The 20593-nt window shown below is 34.9% G+C and overlaps 2 protein-coding genes across 3 annotated transcripts; one reads left to right on the top strand and one right to left on the bottom strand.

The window, feature by feature from the left end:
• Window positions 1-36: 36 nt before the first annotated feature.
• On the bottom strand, window positions 37-2476 carry LOC118745937. The gene is made up of 6 exons (XM_036479603.1): window positions 2277-2476; window positions 2099-2212; window positions 1902-2040; window positions 924-1546; window positions 471-653; window positions 37-341 (listed from the first exon to the last, which is right to left on the bottom strand). Exons 1-6 carry the CDS (start codon window positions 2466-2468, stop codon window positions 105-107), a joined length of 1488 nt encoding a protein of 495 aa, XP_036335496.1. The 5' UTR covers window positions 2469-2476; the 3' UTR covers window positions 37-104.
• Window positions 2477-5585: 3109 nt separating this feature from the next.
• Window positions 5586-20143, top strand: LOC118745936 (sialin-like). Of its 2 annotated transcripts, none has more exons than XM_036479601.1 (7): window positions 5586-5792; window positions 12281-12473; window positions 16754-17057; window positions 17148-17261; window positions 18845-19271; window positions 19333-19609; window positions 19678-20143. In XM_036479601.1, exons 2-7 carry the CDS (start codon window positions 12409-12411, stop codon window positions 20015-20017), a joined length of 1527 nt encoding a protein of 508 aa, XP_036335494.1. In that variant the 5' UTR covers window positions 5586-5792; window positions 12281-12408; the 3' UTR covers window positions 20018-20143. The 2 variants fall into 2 exon arrangements, with proteins under 2 accessions (XP_036335494.1, XP_036335493.1); XM_036479600.1 differs by having other exon boundaries at window positions 5586-5807.
• Window positions 20144-20593: the final 450 nt, after the last annotated feature.

The raw sequence follows: 20593 nt of genomic DNA, 5'->3' as shown, positions 1-20593 counted from the left end.
CGTTTTTAAAAAAAACCGCAAAAATAGTATCAAAAATAGTTATTAATATAGGCTTTTACAATAATATGTCGATCCTTGTTAGAGCCCATTGCAAACACAGAAGTTCAGGTTTGTTTCTGCAAGCACTTAGCCGGTTTATTAGGCAACAAAGGTGTCACCGTCAAGGTTTTCAACATGTCTTCAATATTTTCCCGCTTGCTCATTAGCTTTATGAAGTCTATATATTTCTGATTCTCTTCCAAAAGATCACGCTTCTCTTGGGCAAGAATGAGATTCTGAGCCTCGGCAAGAGCTGTACGATGCCAAAAGTTCTTCATAAGTTGCATTTGCCTTAAAAGCTCCTGCAAGAAACAAGGGGAAAGTCATGGAGTGGCATGCATGGGATCTGAGACGAATAACGAAGTTTTACTCCCAAGGTTCACAAGAAGTGAGAGCAGTTCTTTCAATTAGAAAAACAAATTCACATTTACCGCATCGGACATGTCCACATGTGATTCCAAGTTCAGAGCTTTTAAGCTGAACTCTATTTCCTCCTCGGACAGCTTATCCTCATCTTTGGGCGCCACCACTTTTTCCGATTCTGTTTGTAACTTACGGCAGCTGGCGGTGAGTGAAAGCAGCAGCTCGCCATATTTCAATAGCTTTTGGTAGTCCTGTGCGGCGACAAAGTTACATATTATGCATACATACAATTAACCACCGAATAAAATCATGCCAAATTTCCACCAAGCCAAATCTTTTATGTAAAGGGCAGATCATTTTTTAAATTTAATTGACAAAATGTCTTTCAAGAACAACGATTTTTTCATTGCCCAGATTTAAGCCGGATTTATCGTTCTAGTTCTGAACTAAGTCCGAATTTATCATACATTTTTTTTGTCATTTAAAGCCCAGTGGAAATCCGACATTATGCTTTCGCCAACCTTCAGCATGCCATAACACTCGCCGGAGAAAATTTGCAATTTTTCGAAAGTTTCGCGCCTGTCGTTATGAATACTTTGTTCGATTCCTTTCCGCACCTGCATGAAGTACTCTCGTTCGAGACGTAAGTCGGCCAATCGTCTCTGCGCCTCTACTTCATTGTGGACCAATTCGCGCTGCAAATCGCCAGCGGTGCGCGTCAGACGAAATTCGATGTCGTTCATCTTTCGCGACTCGGTAACGAAATTACGCTGCCGTTGCATCAGCCCGTGGATGTGTTCGTACTTTTTGGCATCCAATGAGGTATCCACCAGCGAGCTAATGAAGTCGATGAGTTGTTTGTGGAGAGCTTTCATTTTTGCGATGACGCTGTCTCGTATTTGAAAGCGTTTCTCGATCTCAGTATTCACCGCGTTATCCTGCTTCTCCACGAAGATATTATAGTCCGAAAGCATTTGATTTTCCACTACGAAATTGGTGGCATGCATGATATTTTCACAGTTGAGTCGAAACCCATCCTCGATATCTTTCCGAGAGTTTAGTTCTTCGTGGAATTCTTCGATCATTTGCTGTGCCTCAGATTCGTAGAGCTGCTTAGAAACTGCGATCAGAGTGTTGTAGCAATCTATTTCGGAAGAGTTTGAGTAAAGTATTATTTCTTCTCAATATAATAAACTCAGATACGGAAACTACATAATTAGTGGATTGAAAGTACTTTAATTACAGTTTCTTTGGCCTGTATTTCGATATACATATCTCGGCAGCCGGTTCGAAAACACCCTAACGTTTTAAGAATATCAACTGAAAATATATTAAAAACATGTTGGGATAGTGCGATTTTGAATCGGCAGCTGAGAAAGTGCGCTTTTAAATCAATTACTGAAATAGGGCGTTCTTGAAAAGTTGTCTGAAATAGGACGTTTTCGAACTTTATACCAAGGTGGATCTATTTTGCACTTTGCCGACGATTTACTGCTTACTTGTGGCATAATCCAGCACCTGCAGATGGCGTTCGAAATTTCGTTTGGCCATATCTTTTGTGGACTCCATATCTGCAAGCAGGTTTTGTATTTTCTCATCCTTCTGTTGCATTACCCTCCGCGTTTTATTCTCCCACTCCTTTCAAATATCCAACAATTCAAGCTAATTTTTTTTGATGTTGTCATACCGTACTTACCAGCACTTCAGATTTCAGTTCCCCTATCTTGATTTCCCTACATATTTCCTCCCAATCCTCTCTGCTTTTCCTTGCAGATCGCATGTATAACTCGAGCTCCCGTTGTAAATTTTGCTAAATTTAGAAGTCTCCGCAAGCGTTAATAACCCACAACTACTTTACTTTTTGTTAGGCTTACAGTTAACTCCAACTTCTTAGACTCGGCCTCCCTTTTCAATTTTAGCTCTTCTTTCTGCGCTTTTGTCAAGGTCTTCTTTTTCCTTTTCTTGGCCGGTGCTATTTTCGCTGGTTTTGAAGATTTGGCTTCGATATTGGCTAAATAATTATCATCAAGTGCCTTTATAAGCGGGGCGTCGGCTCCAGTTTCCATAATTATTTCATTTATTTGCAAATAATTTTTCTATATAAGAAATATTTTTATATGAAAGCTTTGGCAAATATAATATCAAAAATTCAAATTTCCCCAAACAAATTTAGGTATGTGAGTGTTTAAAAAAACTAAAAATGGGGCAACATTCTTTGAAATAATCGATAAACCTGTCTTTATGGAACAATTATCGGAACTATATAAGGATTTCGGTTTGAAACCAAGTCTATCACTGATTTTTGGGCATTTTTGAGAAATGTAAAAACTGCGATGATTCATTCACTACTGAGGACAAGTTATGCAAAATTTTTATAGTAAGTAATCTTTTAGCAAAAAATTAATAACTTTTTAGGGCAATATCAGTGTCCAACGGACGTTGGGTTTAGGCACTATCCATCATTTGGCCCATATGTGCTTCCCTCTCCCTACTCGTTTAATCTCAAACAATTTCAACTAGAGATGTCAGCGATTAATCTTTTGGTTAAATCAATTGATTATTTCTGTTCAATTTACGATTTAATTCTTTCGTAGTTTTGTGTTTCAATAATCGATTATTAATCGATTAATTATAACATAGTCGTAAAAATCTTTTCAAGAAATATGAATTCTGTAGTTGTCTAAAATCCATCAATCGAACATTCATTTTTGCTAGCTGCATCAACTTTACTCAACCCGAGGCTCAAAAAAATTTATTTCAAAGATCGTTAGTATAAAGGAAGGTCGAGATTCTTCGTACGAGGTAATCTCGACAACTACCGAACAGATTTTGACGAAATTTTCTCCAATATACTCTGTATCGACAGGAGAGTGACTCTTTTTACTTCGAATTTTAATAGGGTTGCCGCCTGTGTAAAAAATTATAAACTACGCATTGTTCGTTGGATTACAAAAGATGAGGTGTCAAATGAAAGGGATTGGCCTTTAGAAAAGCACTAACAATTTTTTTTTTTAATAGGGTTGCTACCTGTTAATAAAATTCCTATATTCAATCATAATAAGAGTAGGCATCAGTTCTCCACCGTCACTGTCAAACGAAAAGACTTAGCTTCTACCTATTAAAAAGCTAAAATACTTTCGCTGTCGGTCGAGATGTTTTGACAACGCTAATCTCAACAACTACTGAACGGATTTATACGAGATTTTATAAGTACAGCCTGTATCGGTAGGAATATTATCTTTAGTACTTTAAATTCCTATAGGGTTGTATCCTGTCTAAAAACTTATTAGATCCGCATTGTTCGTTGGATTACAAGAAATGAGGTGTCAAATAAAAGGACTCGGCTTTTAGATGTTAAATAATGCATTACCTTTTGAGTAAGGTTTCCACTTTTTAACAATTATAACATCTTCACCGTTACAAGAAATGAGGTGATTACAGTAATTTAAAATTTACAATTTTTCTGATTACAATCTTTTGAGTAATCTTAAACGAAGTTATTCTATAAATTTGCGAAATATAAATGCGCGCTTAATGATAATATGAGAATTATATGTAGATATTTATCTAAAAAGAAAAACAGACAAATAAAAGAAACTAATATTAAAATTAAAATAATAAGTAAAGTAGTTTGAGCGAAATAAACTTTGTATAACCGGCAAATAAAACAATACAGAATTACAATTATGTAAAGTAATCGCTCATCGAACGAACTTGGATTACGATTACAGTAATCGTAATTTTTACTTTCTTAAAATTTCGATTACTGTAATCGTAATCTAAGTTCGTTCGATAAAGGATTACTGTAATCGTAATCTTGTTTTTTTAGCTTGTTGGGATTACTGCAATCCTAATCGTCTAGTAATCGTAATCCTTCTCGCCCAGCTCTGAATGAGTAACTTTCGCTGATAGTTTTATACGGTTTTCTACGGCCGTCTACGTTCTCCATCAGCCTGGAAAACGCGCTGCGAATCGTTGCCATCAATACGTTTTACTGTACATTTTGAACAATAACCTGCCATCAGTAATCACACCTTACGGCCTCACTACAGTCTCGTGTAAAATGCATACTCGTTTACACTCAGTGTTATGTATTTTTTTTATTCCTGCTTTTGATGAGAACAGCTTCAGTTATCACAATCATTAAGTTCAGTCGATTATCCATAAGCAATTAAAAGACCATATTAGCAGCATTGTCCTAGCCTGCTGATTTTAATTAATGCCTTCAGCCACAATGGCCAGAGCAATGCCTTCAGCGTATCCATTTACTTTATGATCCACAAAAGTAGTACAAGGACGGAACTACTCTGTTTGCCTGTGGTCGTAATATTTGGTAGTTTTTGCGCCAAATGCAGTTTTTGTACTTAAATTTTGTAGCAATCATAAGACTGAGATTATATGTAAATTAGTATAACGACTTTCACTTATTTGAACGCTCTAATCTTTACGACCATAATTACTCAATGGTCGATTAGTGTGGAATATTAACGGTTCGTCGACAAGCTTCATACGCCCTGGCGTACCTTTTGTACTAGAACGCGTACATTTGTACATATGCATTTATATATCTATTAGTTATTTACTGTAAATTCTGATAACCAGACTTTTAAACTAGAAAGAGAGGATTTATTGCCACAATAAATGCGATTGTATGTAGTTTTAGTTGATAGCGCCAACCAACATAGAGAAAAGAAAGTTGAAGGCAATACATAGTGTAGTTTGAATGCCAGCCAGTCAGATTTGAAAAGTCGACTGCTGAGGGCTGTGTGCTGTGGTCATAACTTAAGGAAGTGTAGTTGTTGTAGCCGTTAGCAAAAATTAAAACTCGCAAGACAAGTCCACAATATTCAATCATTGCTTGCTGGTAAGAAAGCGAACGCAACCGGAATTTGAAATTAAACAAAATATTTACGCCACTGTGACCACTCGCAGCGCAGACCACAGGTTATTGTATAATTAACGAAATATACATACAAACATACATACATACCTACATACATATTGGTGCCTACAAGTACTTTTGTACACGTATGTACAGTGTTTAAATTTGCGATTGAGCTTATGTTTGTTCGGAATACCAGTGGCTTTTTCACACTCTGCTGTTTTAAGCATTTTATCGTGAGCGCAGCTTGGCCGATGGCAAATTAAATTTGTCAGCAATCAGTGCACTCGCACAGCTGAGCCGCAGCAAACGTGTTTCGTTTTCAAGTAGCAGCGGTTTAGTCTGCAGAAACAACGATCGCGACTGTTTGGGTTTTGAGTGCGCTTTGGTTTGGCTTCGGATTGGCGGAAAATTAACTGTTCGATCGGACTCGCGTGTGCATTTTTTTTACAAATAATTTATAACGTGTTTTACACAAAGGAAAAATATATGTACCTACACAAAAAAGGTCATTAGCTAAAATGTATGCATTAAATATTTTTGGTTATTTAGAAGGAAGTACTGTGTGGTTTTAAAGTGAGACTTTTTGAATGATTTCAAAAGTAGAGAAAAAACAAAGAAATATTATTCAGAAATTTAGAAAACTTACAAAAGATTTTAATGGCTGATTATAAAATAACTGGCATTCCCGCGCAAATAATTCTGTTGTCGATTCTAATGGGAATCGGCAGAAAAATGTGTAACTAAAACAACACTCTTTAACAGCAAACTACATCTAAGAGTAAAAAATTCAAGTTTTCAAGCATTTTACCTGCAATTTCACTTATTTAAATTGAATATCATCTTGTATTAAATATTTCGTTCAAGGCTAAATAAAGATATTCCAAATTTGGAGCCAAATGGAATTTTGCATAGACTTTCATTGTATGCTTCTAATCTACATACCAAAAGTCCCCATCGAACTAAGTGTCTGTAGAGATGTTAAAAGAGGTCAATTACCTCAAAAATAGTAACAATTATGATAAGATGACATAGGACATTGGCTGCAAAATATATTAGGGGTTTCCATCTAAAGTGATAAAGGGTTGAATTGCTTAAATTTATCACCTTATCCGCATTCTTTCTTGAACGTACCTTATATGGCACTGACGACGCTGGTGACCCTGAAGACACTGGCGGAGCCGAGGCTTCCGATACTGATACACTGGCGACACTGGTAAAATGCGAATAGACACTAACAATTATTTTTGGTTGGAGCTTGGTATGCAGCAATGTACTTGCGGTTCTCCTCAGATAGGACGGCGGCAGAGTGTATAAGCAAGTGTCGTAATTCGGCGTTTTTGATATGCGCACATCGAATGAGTTGTGTGCTTTCGTATAGTAGAGACCTCTTGTTGGTTCTACTTGTTCATATTTAAGATATCGGCTATCACAACTTTAAGTGAGCGTTGCAAAGTTGGCTGCTCAGACCAAGGTTCTATTAATTATTCTTGAAGATTTATCATAAATTTCTTTCCGTTAAGAGGCTGCACTCCATTGCTTCGAATATTATGGTAATAAATAAGGCAGGAATGAATGCATGCCACATTTAGCATATCCTCGTCTTATATGGCCATCGATGATCTGCGAGTATTATCCTCAGTTTCTAACCCAGTGCCTTGTATTTGGTCGACTTCTTCTTCTAATATTTCTTCAACTTTCTTCAAAATTAGTGGTCGAGAATACTCCTGGCGTTTTGAAATGATTCTAGTAATTTTGCTGAGCATCCTTCAACTATAAATCGAGAAAAAATGACGCAAGCAGTAAACATTCGTAAAATTTACGAACATAGTCACTGCCTCCCATACACATACATCGCTAACGCACTGTATTCTTCCTCTAAAAACTTGTCATCGCGTGCAATGAACTTTCAATGAGATCCATGCCGTAGGGCTTTGCTTTTTGCTTTTGCTTTGCTTTGCTTTTTAAAAACCTTTTACTTTGGTGACATAAAGTTTTTTTCCTTTGTAAAATTTTCCGAAGAAAAGTTTTCCAGAACTTACCAATCCTCTAAAGAACTACCAAATTTGCTTTTTCAGGGGTTTCTTGAATTAAGGGCCAAGACGAATTTTTCAGGCGACAGCTAATGGGTTAGATTTTCTACTAAAATATTTAAAATCAAATTTTACTATTTATATAAACATTTATTTCAACCATTTTTCCACTTTTTTTAAAACTGCTTACGCCCGGTTATGAAACATGTAGTAGCCCATTAAATAAAAACACGAGCTAACTTTTGCAAATCCATCGAGTGGTTCTTTACTGGAAATGTATACTTTCATAAAATATTAGGAAAGTCCGGCATGGTTTGAATTGCCATGAAATTGTCGCACAGTGTTACTAAAGAAAAAAATAAGCACATAAATAACCGGTGCAAGTACGTTATTTTTTGTTGTTGTTTAACGTTGCTTCGTTGGCCTCTCAAATACGCTTTCGACGAAATATTTTTTTTTCACTTTTAGACGATGTAAAATACATACCAGGGTAGCCAACTCATTTTTGAAAAATCCCCATTTTCCACAATGAAATTCCCCTACTTTGCCCGAAATCTCGTAAAATTCCCCATCCATAGATATCTCTTGGTATATCTGGTATTTCTGTTTATTTTATTTTTAAATATGTATAATTCATCTATGTATTCTAGAATCAAACCAAACTTTTATTAAGTTTGTTAACAAATAAAGAACAAAAAATGTACATATAATATTTACATACATACATACAGCAGTCGAAAAATTTTTAGTCGCGCCGAATTTTGACAAATTTTCACAATTTTTTTTTTGTTTGTTATTTAATTCGAGTTATTTTTATAAAGTTTCAAGTACCTAAAAATTTTTGTTTTTGTTTTTTTTTCCGAAGGTGTTGGGGTTTTCTTCCATATAAAATAAATTGTGTTTATTCGTTATATGAAAGCAAATGCTACAAGGAAAGTTCTAAATAATGAACCATAATTTTTAGCCTTTTGAAACTTTATTATACTAAAATTGGACGAGCTACAAAACTGCATACGGCATTCATTATGAAATTAGTGAAGCAAAAATGAAATTTTTATTACACCTAATTCCTCACAAAAATAAGTTCATCGCCCGCTTCCCCACGTAAACTGAAATTCCCCACAAAAAACTGTAATTCTCCGCAAATCGGGGAATTCCCCTCGAGTTGGCTTCCCTGATAGGTACTTAATAATACAATACACTAGAAATTTTGAACGCAGACAGGCACACTACCCAAACTTATGTAGGTGGCAAACTTTTTCGATATATACTTACACATACATGTTGTACTACACCATAAAACAGTAAAATTAGTCGATACTATGCCAATCTGTGTAGTACCCAATTGTGATTAATGTCCAGCGATTGACTGGTTGATAAGATTGTTCACCGCCTAATTGTAAATGTGAATGAAAAACAGACTGCAAAAAAATATTTCACACCCATAAAATAACAATGGATTTGAAATATTTTTAATTACCAATAATCTCAAAAGCTAACAGGTTAATTTTTAGTGATAATATTCGCAACAACTTTTATGAAAAAAAGGAAATTTATTTAAGTTATCTTCACATGGAATATAAAAGAATTAAGAAGAAATTTTGAGCTCTGTGAGCGCATCGTTAAATAACGAAAAAGTGAGCTATGTACATCGGTGCGGCTAAAACGAAATTTTATTGTAATTTTTATAATAACGTGAACCTTACAAATATAAAACGTGCACGATTTCATTCCGCTCAGCTACGTCCAATCTTGTATGGTCGTGGTGGCTCAGGATTAAACTTCCATCAGAGCAATTTATTGAAAATTTGGACACATTTCTTTTCTTTTCCTAGAACTAAATGCAGGAAATGGGTTAATTGAAAATAACAATCACTTGTAAGCAAATTATTCGCATACTTTCGGATAATACGCATATGTATGGTTTTAGTGGCGTGTTTGTTTGTTTGGTTGTTTGTTTTTTTGTGCTGCTGAGCCACTTAATGAAATTGTAGTTACTGTGCGTGCATGAGTGTGTGAGTATGAGTACGCCTGTGTATGGCCATAAAATACACAGACTACACTTACAGTCGTAATCATTCGCATCATTTTAATATTTTATCTTGTTTCAGTGATTTGCGAGCGAAATGTCAATAACAATGTTATAATTTCGAAAGACATGCAAATATTTCTATAGAGGTTATTTGTTGACGTGTGTCGTTGTTTGTTATTTGCGTTTATCTTTTATTATTTACCTGTTTTTTATTGTTAAATTTCGTTTTTGTACTGATAAGTGGCCCAGAGCTTAAGTTGAATACAATTGGCTGGAGGAAAATTTTAATTTACGGTGGCAAACAGATTTCCGTAATTCGTAATACTGTCAGTACGTTAGAGTGTTCCCTACAAAAAAAAAGAAGGTTTTTTCTTCCCACTGAATCTCTTGATCGATTTAGTAATACCCATTAAAATACTTTGACGGAATTCAGTGCCTTTCTCATTGTTTTAAGTAGTTTGTCACAGTTAAAATTTAAGCTTAATTTGTTTAAAATGCAACTTAAAAATATAAAAAATTAACTAAATGTTTGCCGAAAATTCATCACATTCCTCTTTGATTAGATTTGGAGAGTTCACAAGTCGTACTAACGATCGTAATATCTGAAGTATTAAAATTTTTTCTATCTAAAATAACGATTAAAATGGGGTTGAAGGATTTATAACTACACCGAAATGTTTTTGCATCGATAGAAATTATATAATAAGCTAATTGTCAAAGGATGACGAAAATTTATTAAAAAAACAAAAATCATCTTACCACCTAATAGAAAAAATCAACAACACCAAAATATAATTAGCTCTTAGAGAATCTCCTAAAACCATTTTGACCATTCCATGACCAAACATGGGGGGAATTTGCAATAGGTTTAATAAATTACTTCAATATAATTATAAATTAAATTCTAGTTTAAAATTTAAATTCACCTTAAATTACGTATTCTACGTTTAAAATTAAGGACTGTGGCTACGGAAATATTGTAATAGGTTTCGACCACCTCGTTTTGCAAACATGAAATCCTTTTCAATTTTTGTGTTTCAAAGAAGTAGGGGATGTTTTTGACAGTCTCCACAATGCAGACGCAGACGCCACTAAAGATCAGCGGCTAAACCGTAAAAAAAAATTTTTTCGGTTACAAAAACTAAAGCGTAAGCAAATCTTTATGAGGGTTTAAAAACATAAAAACAAATTAAAGAGATTATAAACAGAAGAACTACGAAATCAGATCATTTAGTTAACCAGTTTCCTCTTCAAGAACTCTCTATTTTTAAATATTGCCCAATGCATCTGTTGATAGCTATTTACTAAACTTTTTTGACACCGCTTACTGCATCCTTTTTTTTTACTATGTAACTTATTATTGACAATAGATTGGCGCTTACAAAATACACTAGGCGACAAATGATGGTGTTCACCTTTTCCTACTAATTCATTAAAAGTTCCAAGAAATAAAATGCGGCAGACCGTTAGCAAGAAAATTTCAAAAACTCAACGCCAGTTTTTGTAAAGCACTTGTTATATAAAAAAAAAAACGCAAAAACAGTCTCAAAAAAAAAAATAAAATAAAAATCAGCCGGTTGAAACTTGCACTTCTTTAGACTAAAACCTAATGGGATACAAAACTGCATACTCCAAAATTTTCAAGAAACTTTGAATAAAAAGTTGGTTTGATTAAGATTTTTTAAATTTTTGTGAACTTTATATAAAGTGTGAAACTTTGATTTACATGGTTTATATTATAGATATTCAGTGAAAGTGGCGACCGCTGCACAGTGGTCAATAAATGGGATTTAATGTTCATAATTCACTGGAGGCTTCATTTCTCAACCAATTTAATATTATGTTTGTTTAATGAAAGCTAATAAAATTTGCAAGAGACTAGTTGAGCCCAAATTTCGAATTTTTATTTGTTTGTATTAAATTTTTTAATGCAAATTGCAGAGAATGCGCCAATTTTGAAGAAGACCGATTCTCCTGTTCCAGCTAATAAAAGTTTCATAATAAAGACTAGTTAAAAACAATTGTAGGGTTCTCTTAAAACAAAAAAAAAAAGTAATAATTTGAAATGTTATAAAAAATTTTTACTAAAAGTAGTTTTTTTGTTTTTAGTTTTTATACAAATTTTGGGTATGCAGTTTTATAGATTGGTAGATTTTAGTATAATAAAGTGCAAGTTGTAAGTCGTTAAGATTTCGCGTTGATTTTTAATAAAATAAAAAACGCTTTTATTTCCTATGTAGCATGCAGATGTGCTCGAAATGTTTGTAATTTGTGCTTGAATCGCTATTTTAAATGAGTCTCGGTTTATTTTAAATAGGTGGTAACCATTATCCGCACAATCCACAACACGCGTCGCTGCCTTATTGCAAGGAAAAACAATGTTGCTACCATTAGCCTATTTTAATAAAAAAGATTTACGGATATCTTAAAATTTTGTTTTTGTTTTTTTATGGCCTTTTAAAAATTATATTCAACAATTTTTCCTGAGCTTGAGGCGGTTTCTAATGAAAAAATGTTGCGGAAAAACATCAATAATATACCCATAGGTAGAAGTGATAGCTACTATCACATCTGCTCATCAGACTTCTTCGCCGCGTCACTGGGATATGAACCATTAGAAACGGCCTCAAGCTTATAAAAAATTGTTGAGATCTTAAAGTATTTTTTACCATTATTATCTTAAACCAAATGATGGCAAATTTGTACGCATATTTTTCTCCAACACGAGGGGTTTGAACCCCAAAACCCCCCCTTCCCCTTTGTGTCCGGCCCTGGCATCTACAAATTGGATCGCCGAACGAAAATCCATTAGACAAAAAAATTTTATCGCTAAAATATCAAATAAATACATATAAGAATATGATACTTGGTAGTAAATAGTATTACAATCAGTCGTGTAATATTTTTTTATTTCGCTTCTATGTATTGCAGGAAATGCGATTCATACGCTCAACGAACAATAAGTAGATATACATTTTTCACAGCCAACGAAGCGACATACCGAAACTTTAGCGCGAATCAATATAATAACCTGAATTAAGAGACACCACCGAGTAACAATGGACGACGGTGCAAAAAGTGAAAAATTTAATGGACACAAGATGGAGATAGCGCACCATGATCCGTAAGTAAAAGTCAAAATGTACTCTGTAAACATCTCGGAAATGGCTGTTGCCATAGAAATGTGTGATGAGGTATGTATTTATATATGTGTATGATTTTGTAGGTATGTAAGTACATTAGGGTGCCCATCGAAAATGCTTTTTTTTAATTTCAAGACCCTACACCCTAATTTTATTCGTTTTTATGAGAAATATTATATGGATCTTTGAAAGGTCATTTAGAGGTCGCGACATGTCGATTTAGATCAGAAAATAGGATTTGGTAGATTTATGCGCTTTTGAATGTTTATTTTTGATTAGATTTAAAGGATCGAATACGATCTGAAAAGAGGATACATAGGCCTTAAAATGGTATATAATAATCTACTGTCGGACTAGGCTTGTTGTTTTAAATTAAAAATGGCCCATATTTCGCTTAATTTTTAAAATTTGACCATCGCTAATTTCTACAATTTCAAAATACGGAATACTATCTAAAATTAAATCTATTTTCAAATAGACTGTTACCTTATTGATTGCAATCGCATACAAATTGTCGAATTTAGGCGACTTTTCTTAAATACGGCCTTGAATTTATAAGTGTGTATGTACCGGAATTTCAGATTACATTGGTGGGGCCCGTGGTTTTTATCCGATTTCAAAAATTTCCAATATGGCGCTTAAGAAGCTTACGCGCAATACATTCACCAAATTTGGTTGAGATCGGTAAAGTAGTTTTTGAGATACACATATAAGATATAAGTGACCTAAATCGACAGGTCCTTTAAAAAATCTATAAAAATAGGCAAAAATATTTCTCATAAAACCGAATAAAATTACGAGGTAGGGTCTTGAAAAAAAAGCATTTTCGATGGGCACCCTAGTGTACATGTGTGGTTTCCTTGACTTCTCACATATGCTCTATTTTCAACACACCCTCGTAATCAGCATATTATTACTTAATATGTATATGTTCATTTAAATTCCGCAACCTAATCATTCATTTCTAACAGAAAAGTTGTTTAGCAAGAAAACCGACTCGCCTCAAGCCGCCTTCTTAATGACGAATGTTCCGCATGCTCTTTGTATTAAGCCCGCGCTGCAGCCATAATAAGTATTGGCCAACATTTTGCTTTTGCACGGTGTGTCAAAATCAGGCGTTTGTAATTCTTTACTAAATAGATACTCAATTTTAAATTTAAAAACTTCAGAGAATTAGGCTTGACTTTAGAGTAAGTCAGTCTGATTTCGGCTGTAATCCATAATGCCGTAAATATGTAACTATATACGAGGATTGCTATTTATATTTCCGGCCTTAAGCACATATAGTGTTGTCAGGTGTCATTTGACGTTTCCATTGAAAAGTTTGACATATTTCACCTTGTAGGCACTAAGAACGTTTTAATGTATATATGCGCTATATTAGTGTTGTTTACTGTGGCTTTCAAAATTATCTCGGTAAAAAAAAAATGGAATTAAAGAGTGAAAATATTCGTGCTATAATACTTCACAAGAGCCTCGTCGAAAATCGGTTCGAACGAATGCAAAAGTGTATTGATCATTATGATCATCAATCAGCAATATTCCATTGTTAGGCCAGAAATATAAATACGAACCCCCGTACATATGTCTGTGTATAAAAACTTCGTAGAAAACATTCACTGGTGATCTTCCCGAATTCATTTATTTTTAGAGACCTTAAAAGTTTTCTTAATTGGATTTTTACCATACCTTTTCAATCATAACTACTATCACACCTTGCAACCGAATATATTTAAATAAAAAAGTTATTAAGTTCGAGGGTAAATTTTGAAAGGAAGCAACAAGTAAGGTCTCAAACCAGGTGGGATGGTAACAAAATAACTTGCCAGGGGCCATTCCATTGCGCCTGCTGGATCATTTGACTCCAGAATCAATTGTGAATTATTTCGATCCCGTCAGAACTTATACAACAGTGAAAGATAATTTTTAAAATAGATAGTATAAAATTCCTTAAAAAAAAAATTAAATGGTTTCTAAGTTATATACGAAATAAAAAAAATGCAGCTACTTTTTATTCTTCTAATTATCTTTCAATAGACTAATGAGATGACTGAAATAGGGATAATTAGGATATTTTAAAATTTATTCCGCTTTCCTCTTTTACATTGAATGGCCCTTAGGCGTTAAAGAGCTTAGTTGTTCGAATAGAAATTTCCAATGTATTGAATGCATTCCCAGTCTTTGCGAATACCGAGGCATATTCCCTAAAAGGAAAGTGGAGCTTATGTCCATCACTGTCGATGCACCGAGATACATACATATATATTTTGACTTAGTTGCAGTTTTTAAGACGTCGGTAAGAATCTACAATAAGTAGTTGATCTGAACTCATACACTGTACTTTTCAAGTAAATTTATATGTACATAGGTATGTATTTATGAACCGTGTATTGTTTGTATGGTAAATATTTATGCACAACAAAAAAATGGAAACTTGAAGATTGTAAATCGTTAGATATACATAGTGGCATTTGTACATATGTAAGTATAGGAGTTGATAAGCTGGGCGGAACCAACAACAAGATACTTATTTTCATACTTATGCCCATTGTTCATTAAGTCATTAGCAGAAGGGAGAGATATCCATTGCCCCAACGAAAGCGAAAATTAAGCACGGTTAATTTGCTTAGCTTGATTTTAGTTAGGAAACTTCAAATGTATCGTGAGCCAAGCAGTTGGCCTTGAATGCCGTTGCAGCTGATTAAACTTGGTTGTTTGGAATGCGTTTCCCACATCACTCCACTCGGTTCAACAACACAACACAAAAACAGTTTGTTAATAAATTGTTAAATATTGTACATATGCACATATGTATGTATGAACTCCAGAAATTTTTTACTCAGCTGTTTTGAGATTTAACACACGCATATGTAATTTGCTAAAAATTCGCAAAACACCTGAAATAAAAAATGTAATATGGCGCATTTTGAAATACAATATCCGATTGTTGGCCTTACAGCTTGCTCTAAATAAATTTAGTTTTTTTATTTATATTATAGAATTTCTAATCTGGTTTAATGTGCACTTTTTCTTTAAATATCACATACTATTAATATATCGTATTTTATGAAAGGCGATTGTATTTTTATGAGTAGCTGTTTTTCTTGGCAGAATACACTCGGAGGTTTGCCATTGCCTGCCGAGAAGTGACCGCTATTAGAAAAAACTAGGTGCTTATATTTTTCATTTTTCTGAAAGTTTCACCAAATCTTAAAAATCCCATCAAGGTCATATGCACATTTATAACGACGGTATTTAATGTAATACTCAATTTAATTTCCCAAATTTAGTGACTGCATTTCTTTAATCCATATCATGCCTGAATTTTCATCTTGCAAACAAAATATTTTCTGGGAAAATATAAACTATATCAGTTTTAAACATTTAAAAGTTTGTTGGTCGATTCATTTTATCAACGCTATGTTTGTAAATACGATTTTTTAGAAACGCAAAATGCTTAAATTTGAAACAGCTTCCATGGGGTACCCAATATCTTTATTATTCGAAATTGGTGACGGTACTCTCGCATGCACACTTAATAAGTATTACTTATACACATATGTATGTATATATATTAGGGTGGTCCTTAAATGTAGGAGGCAAATTTTTACATCACATTTCCTAAGCCTCAATACCTGCAACGATGCTATTAAAGTCGAAGTTATCACGAAAAGTCAAAGTTCCGATTACCCTATGAAGACGTCTTAACCGACCCCAATTGTAACCAAAATTTATATGTGATATCTACGACTTTAGTGGTATCGATTTTGGACATTAAATGAAATAAATATTTTTAATTTCTTCAGTCTCCAATGGGGGATCTGGCCTTAGACCCCTTTGCGACATGCCTTTACCGACTCCAATCGGAGCACTACTCAAATCCGAAAAAAGTCAGAAAAAATGCAATCATTGAATGTTAAAGCGAACGTGAATTTTTGGACTTATTTGCCTTTGCTCTTTCTAAACAAAACCTATCTTTTCTGTTAATTTTGTAATTTTTGGTCATGTCGTCCTACCAATAAAAGCATTTTCACTGTATAAAACCGGTTGCCCTGTTTTTTTTTCCAAAATCGGAAACCGTTTTTTTTTTTTGAAATTGCAATTTTTCGAAACTGGTTTTGAAACAAATCTTGTTATTTAACAAAAACTGTTTAAGTCGAAATTCGAAAAAATTTCATCAAAATTTTCCGCTTTTTAATTAGATTTCTTACCTACATACTTATGTAACAAATTTTCGTTTTCTTTATTTTTTTTCAAATAGCAATGAAATTGTCGAAGCAGAGCCACTCTCTTGGAAATTTTGGAAGAAACGTCGCTATGTTGTCGTACTGCTAGCGTTCCTTGGATTCTTTAACGTTTACTCGTTGCGCGTCAACCTCAGTGTAGCCATTGTTGCTATGACAGAGAATCGCACTGTCATCGATGATGCTGGTAATGTCTCATATGAACAAGATTTTCCATGGGACTCGAAGCAAAAAGGTCTGATTTTGAGCTCGTTCTTCTATGGTTACATAACGACACAGTTTATTGGCGGTTTTATTGGCGCTAAAATTGGTGGTAACATTGTAAGTAAACGCGCATAGCTACTTGCACACATAGTATGCATTAAGCGGTTTCTGTATACAATTTTTTAATTGCTTGTCGCTTTGGTTTAGGTTTTCGGCTTGGGCATCGGCACAACTGCTCTTCTAACTCTACTTACACCGCTGGCGGCTAAACACAGTCTTGAAATGTTCCTCGCTGTGCGCATCATAGAAGGTGTTTTTGAGGTAAATTTGTGGTTTTTTTCCATATGGTATGTATTTACATATGTATGTATATTTGTCAGCGAATGAGCATACATACAAGAGGAAACCATTTTTAGCATTGTGCGCTGGAAGAGCGTCTTAATCCAAAAAATTTTGAATAGATATTCGCAAATGAAATTTTATTTTTAATTCCACTTTAATCATGGTATCCACCCCTCAAGAAAAAAATAAAAAATAAATCATATAAAAAACACGAGAAAATTAAAAGGGAGGTTTCTTCTATCAAAATTTCTTAAAGCAGTTTGCAGCTCTTAAGAAAAAATGCTAATTTCTTAAAAAAAAATTACAACAACGGTAAAGTGTCCAAGCGACATAAAGAATGGAAAATATTTGTTGAGATTTTTTTTGAGAGCTGGGTACTAAAACCACCTTACCAAATAAAAATTTATAACAATCTCCTGGACAATACCCGCATTAAATACTCTAGAGAACTGTTTCCTTAATATTTGAAAGCAATTGCGATTGGCGTTATGAAACGCCACTTATTATGAGGTCTGCCACGCAACGGCATGAAAATCAACTTGGTAATATTAAGAGTATGATTTTCCAGGAGAATGTATTTTTGGTTTTACGATGGAAAGTCTTCACTTCAGATCATTTTATCGAGCCTCAAAGTGTAGTTGCTAACGCCCGGTTTTATCAGAAGTAATGTAGATATCCGCACATTCAAGAGCACTTAGATAAGTACTTTTTATAGGCGAAGATCTTTACAAAGATGTTTATCACTAGTCTAAGCTGTCTAAACAATTTGTATGGAGAGACAAAGAGTTAAAGCGCTTTTAAAGATGTCTATAGATTTTATATCAATCATGAAGAAAACATATCTTTTGGTATGAGCTTTTTAAAGATTTATTTCGAGTTTATTGGCTTAGCGCTAACCTCTTCCTGGTCGTCGCTGTTTTAAATGTCTCTGATCTAAATCAGTCACGATCAAAATATATCCCGCGGATCAAGCTTTTCTAAGCTTTAGGCGCTCTCAGATTACGATCGTCCCTGGTTTGAATCACGGCGCGCCACGGTGACCCTATGAGTTATGTTCAGAGCATCTTTAAATTATAGTGGAACACTCGCTTTTAGACTTAGCATGATCCACGAACAGAAGGACGTGTCAAAAATAACACTGCCAGAGGCATCTGAGCTTTTCAACTACAGCGGCGAGGAATATAGCCTGAAGAAAGTATGCTGGCCAATTGAAACAGAAAAAGTTTCCGCAGTCCCCTGATATACATTCGCATCAGCAGCCTTCTAATATCTGTGTCACTTACCCAATCCGTGTTATCTAAACCTCCCCCTTCTCTCTCTTCCATCACAGAAGTAAATAATACAGGTAGCCAAAACGATGTTTACTAGTTCCTTTAGGGCTCCTCGAGGCGAGAATACGATCTAGGAATTTGTTGTCAGTGCACATATTCAATTATTACATGTAACAACTTGTAGTCCCTATGAAAAACAGCATTCTCCTGATTTTCTAACGAATATGCACAATTGTATATACATTTATAAGTAAGTATATATATGGGCTTAACTGTAATTTTTTCTTGCAGGGTGTCACATTTCCCTGCATACACGCTGTCTGGTCACGCTGGTCTCCACCTCTTGAACGTTCACGAATGGCATCCATTGCCTTTGCTGGAAACTACGCTGGTACCGTTGTAGCGATGCCCTCATCAGGTTTACTAGCTTCGGCTTACGGTTGGGAGAGTGTCTTCTATGTATTTGGTGCCATTGGTTTGGTGTGGTTCATTGTATGGATGTTGATGGTGCGCTCGGGTCCTGATCGCGATCGTTTCTGCTCGGACGATGAACGTGAATACATACAGAGGAAGATTGGTTATAATGGAAACCAGAATATTAAACATCCTTGGCGAGCGATATTTACATCTAAACCATTTTATGCAATCGTGGCGTCACATTTCTCAGAAAACTGGGGTTTCTATACGCTGCTCACGCAATTGCCAACATTTTTGAAAGGTTTGCGAATTTGACACCAACAAATTTCACAGGACCTATTATTATTTTGATTGCTTTGCAGATACATTGAACTTTAATTTGGACAAGACTGGTTTTCTATCTGCTGTTCCATATCTTGCCATGGGTATTCTGCTCGGTGTCTCAGGTTATTTGGCTGACTGGTTGCAGGTGAAGAAAATATTGACCACAACACAGGTTCGTCGCTACTTCAATTGCGGCGCTTTCCTCGCACAAACCACCTTCATGATTCTGACTGCTTATTTGTTGGATCCAGCGTGGTCGGTGGTTTGCATTACTATCGCCGTTGGATTGGGTGCCTTCGCGTGGTCAGGTTTTGCGTGAGTATCGGGAATATATAGCCAATAGATTCCTTTTAGTGAAAACATATTTTATCCAATGCTTGTAGCGTCAACCACCTTGATGTAGCGCCCCAACATGCCAGCGTTTTAATGGGCATTGGCAACACATTTGCCACGATCCCCGGTATCGTCAGTCCCATGCTGACTGGTTACTTAGTTACGAATCAAACTTCTGACGAGTGGCAAGCGGTGTTCTTCATTTCCGCTGGTATATATCTTATCGGCTGTCTCATCTATTGGTTCTGGGCATCTGGTGAGCTGCAAGAATGGGCTAAATCGCCAGAGCAAAAGGCCGCTGAAGCAGAGCAGAGACAAAGCGCATTAACGGTAAATGGCGTCGCAAAGGAAGGCTATGTCAATGCTGCAGCCGATCTGAAAGAGCAGTAAATTGTTGAAATTAGTCTGAGAACAAGGCTTACAGGGGTTATAAGCATTGAGTTGTATATAAATATAAATGTACATATATTCATACAAATTCATGAGGAAAAGTTGTGATACAATGCATTGACAGCGTGAAAGTTCTTAACGAGCATTTCCTATTAATTTTTCGTGTCGAGTTAACATTTAGACAAAAGTTGTTGTAGTTTTACTGTTAGTTAAGTACAATGTTTACATACATAGCTGAACAATTAAAATATAAAGGAAATTAAAACTAATCTAAACGTATGCATTTGTGTGTTCGTAGTGGGTGGGCAACATTTATTTAAGTGCCTGAAATTATGCAGCCAAATTAGTATTTTACAGATGTATCGAGGACGGAACATTAGGGGTATTCTCGATCCGGTGCATACTGCCTAGCATGGAGGATAGATAGCATAAATAGCATGATTGGCTAATTTTGTTGTTGTTTGATTTGTTTTATGCTATCTATCCTCCATGCTAGAGAGTATGCACCAGATCGTGACAATCCCTAATAAAAATACAAACGTATGTATTTGTGAAATTATTATACAACCCAGCAAG

The sequence above is a fragment of the Rhagoletis pomonella genome, unplaced genomic scaffold (genome assembly GCF_013731165.1).
Source record: "Rhagoletis pomonella isolate Grant_MI unplaced genomic scaffold, Rhpom_1.0 Rhpom_scaffold_00010, whole genome shotgun sequence".
Lineage (NCBI taxonomy): Eukaryota > Metazoa > Arthropoda > Insecta > Diptera > Tephritidae > Rhagoletis > Rhagoletis pomonella.
The sequence above is the reverse complement of the archived record's forward strand: the minus strand, read 5'-3'. Positions and strand labels throughout refer to the sequence as shown.

What these genes read in the sequence shown, in the direction of transcription:
- LOC118745937 (XM_036479603.1), bottom strand. Translation starts at nt 2,468, where the DNA reads ATGGAAACTGGAGCCGACGCCCCGCTTATAAAGGCACTTGATGATAAT. An exon ending in AGTGTTATGGCATGCTGAAG is followed by an intron (nt 654 to 923) that starts GTTGGCGAAAGC and finishes GTCGCCGCACAG; the next exon opens with GACTACCAAAAGCTATTGAA. An exon ending in ATGTGGACATGTCCGATGCG is followed by an intron (nt 342 to 470) that starts GTAAATGTGAAT and finishes TGTTTCTTGCAG; the next exon opens with GAGCTTTTAAGGCAAATGCA.
- LOC118745936 (XM_036479601.1), top strand. Translation starts at nt 12,409, where the DNA reads ATGGACGACGGTGCAAAAAGTGAAAAATTTAATGGACACAAGATGGAG. An exon ending in ATTGCCAACATTTTTGAAAG is followed by an intron (nt 19,272 to 19,332) that starts GTTTGCGAATTT and finishes ATTGCTTTGCAG; the next exon opens with ATACATTGAACTTTAATTTG. An exon ending in TTCGCGTGGTCAGGTTTTGC is followed by an intron (nt 19,610 to 19,677) that starts GTGAGTATCGGG and finishes CAATGCTTGTAG; the next exon opens with CGTCAACCACCTTGATGTAG.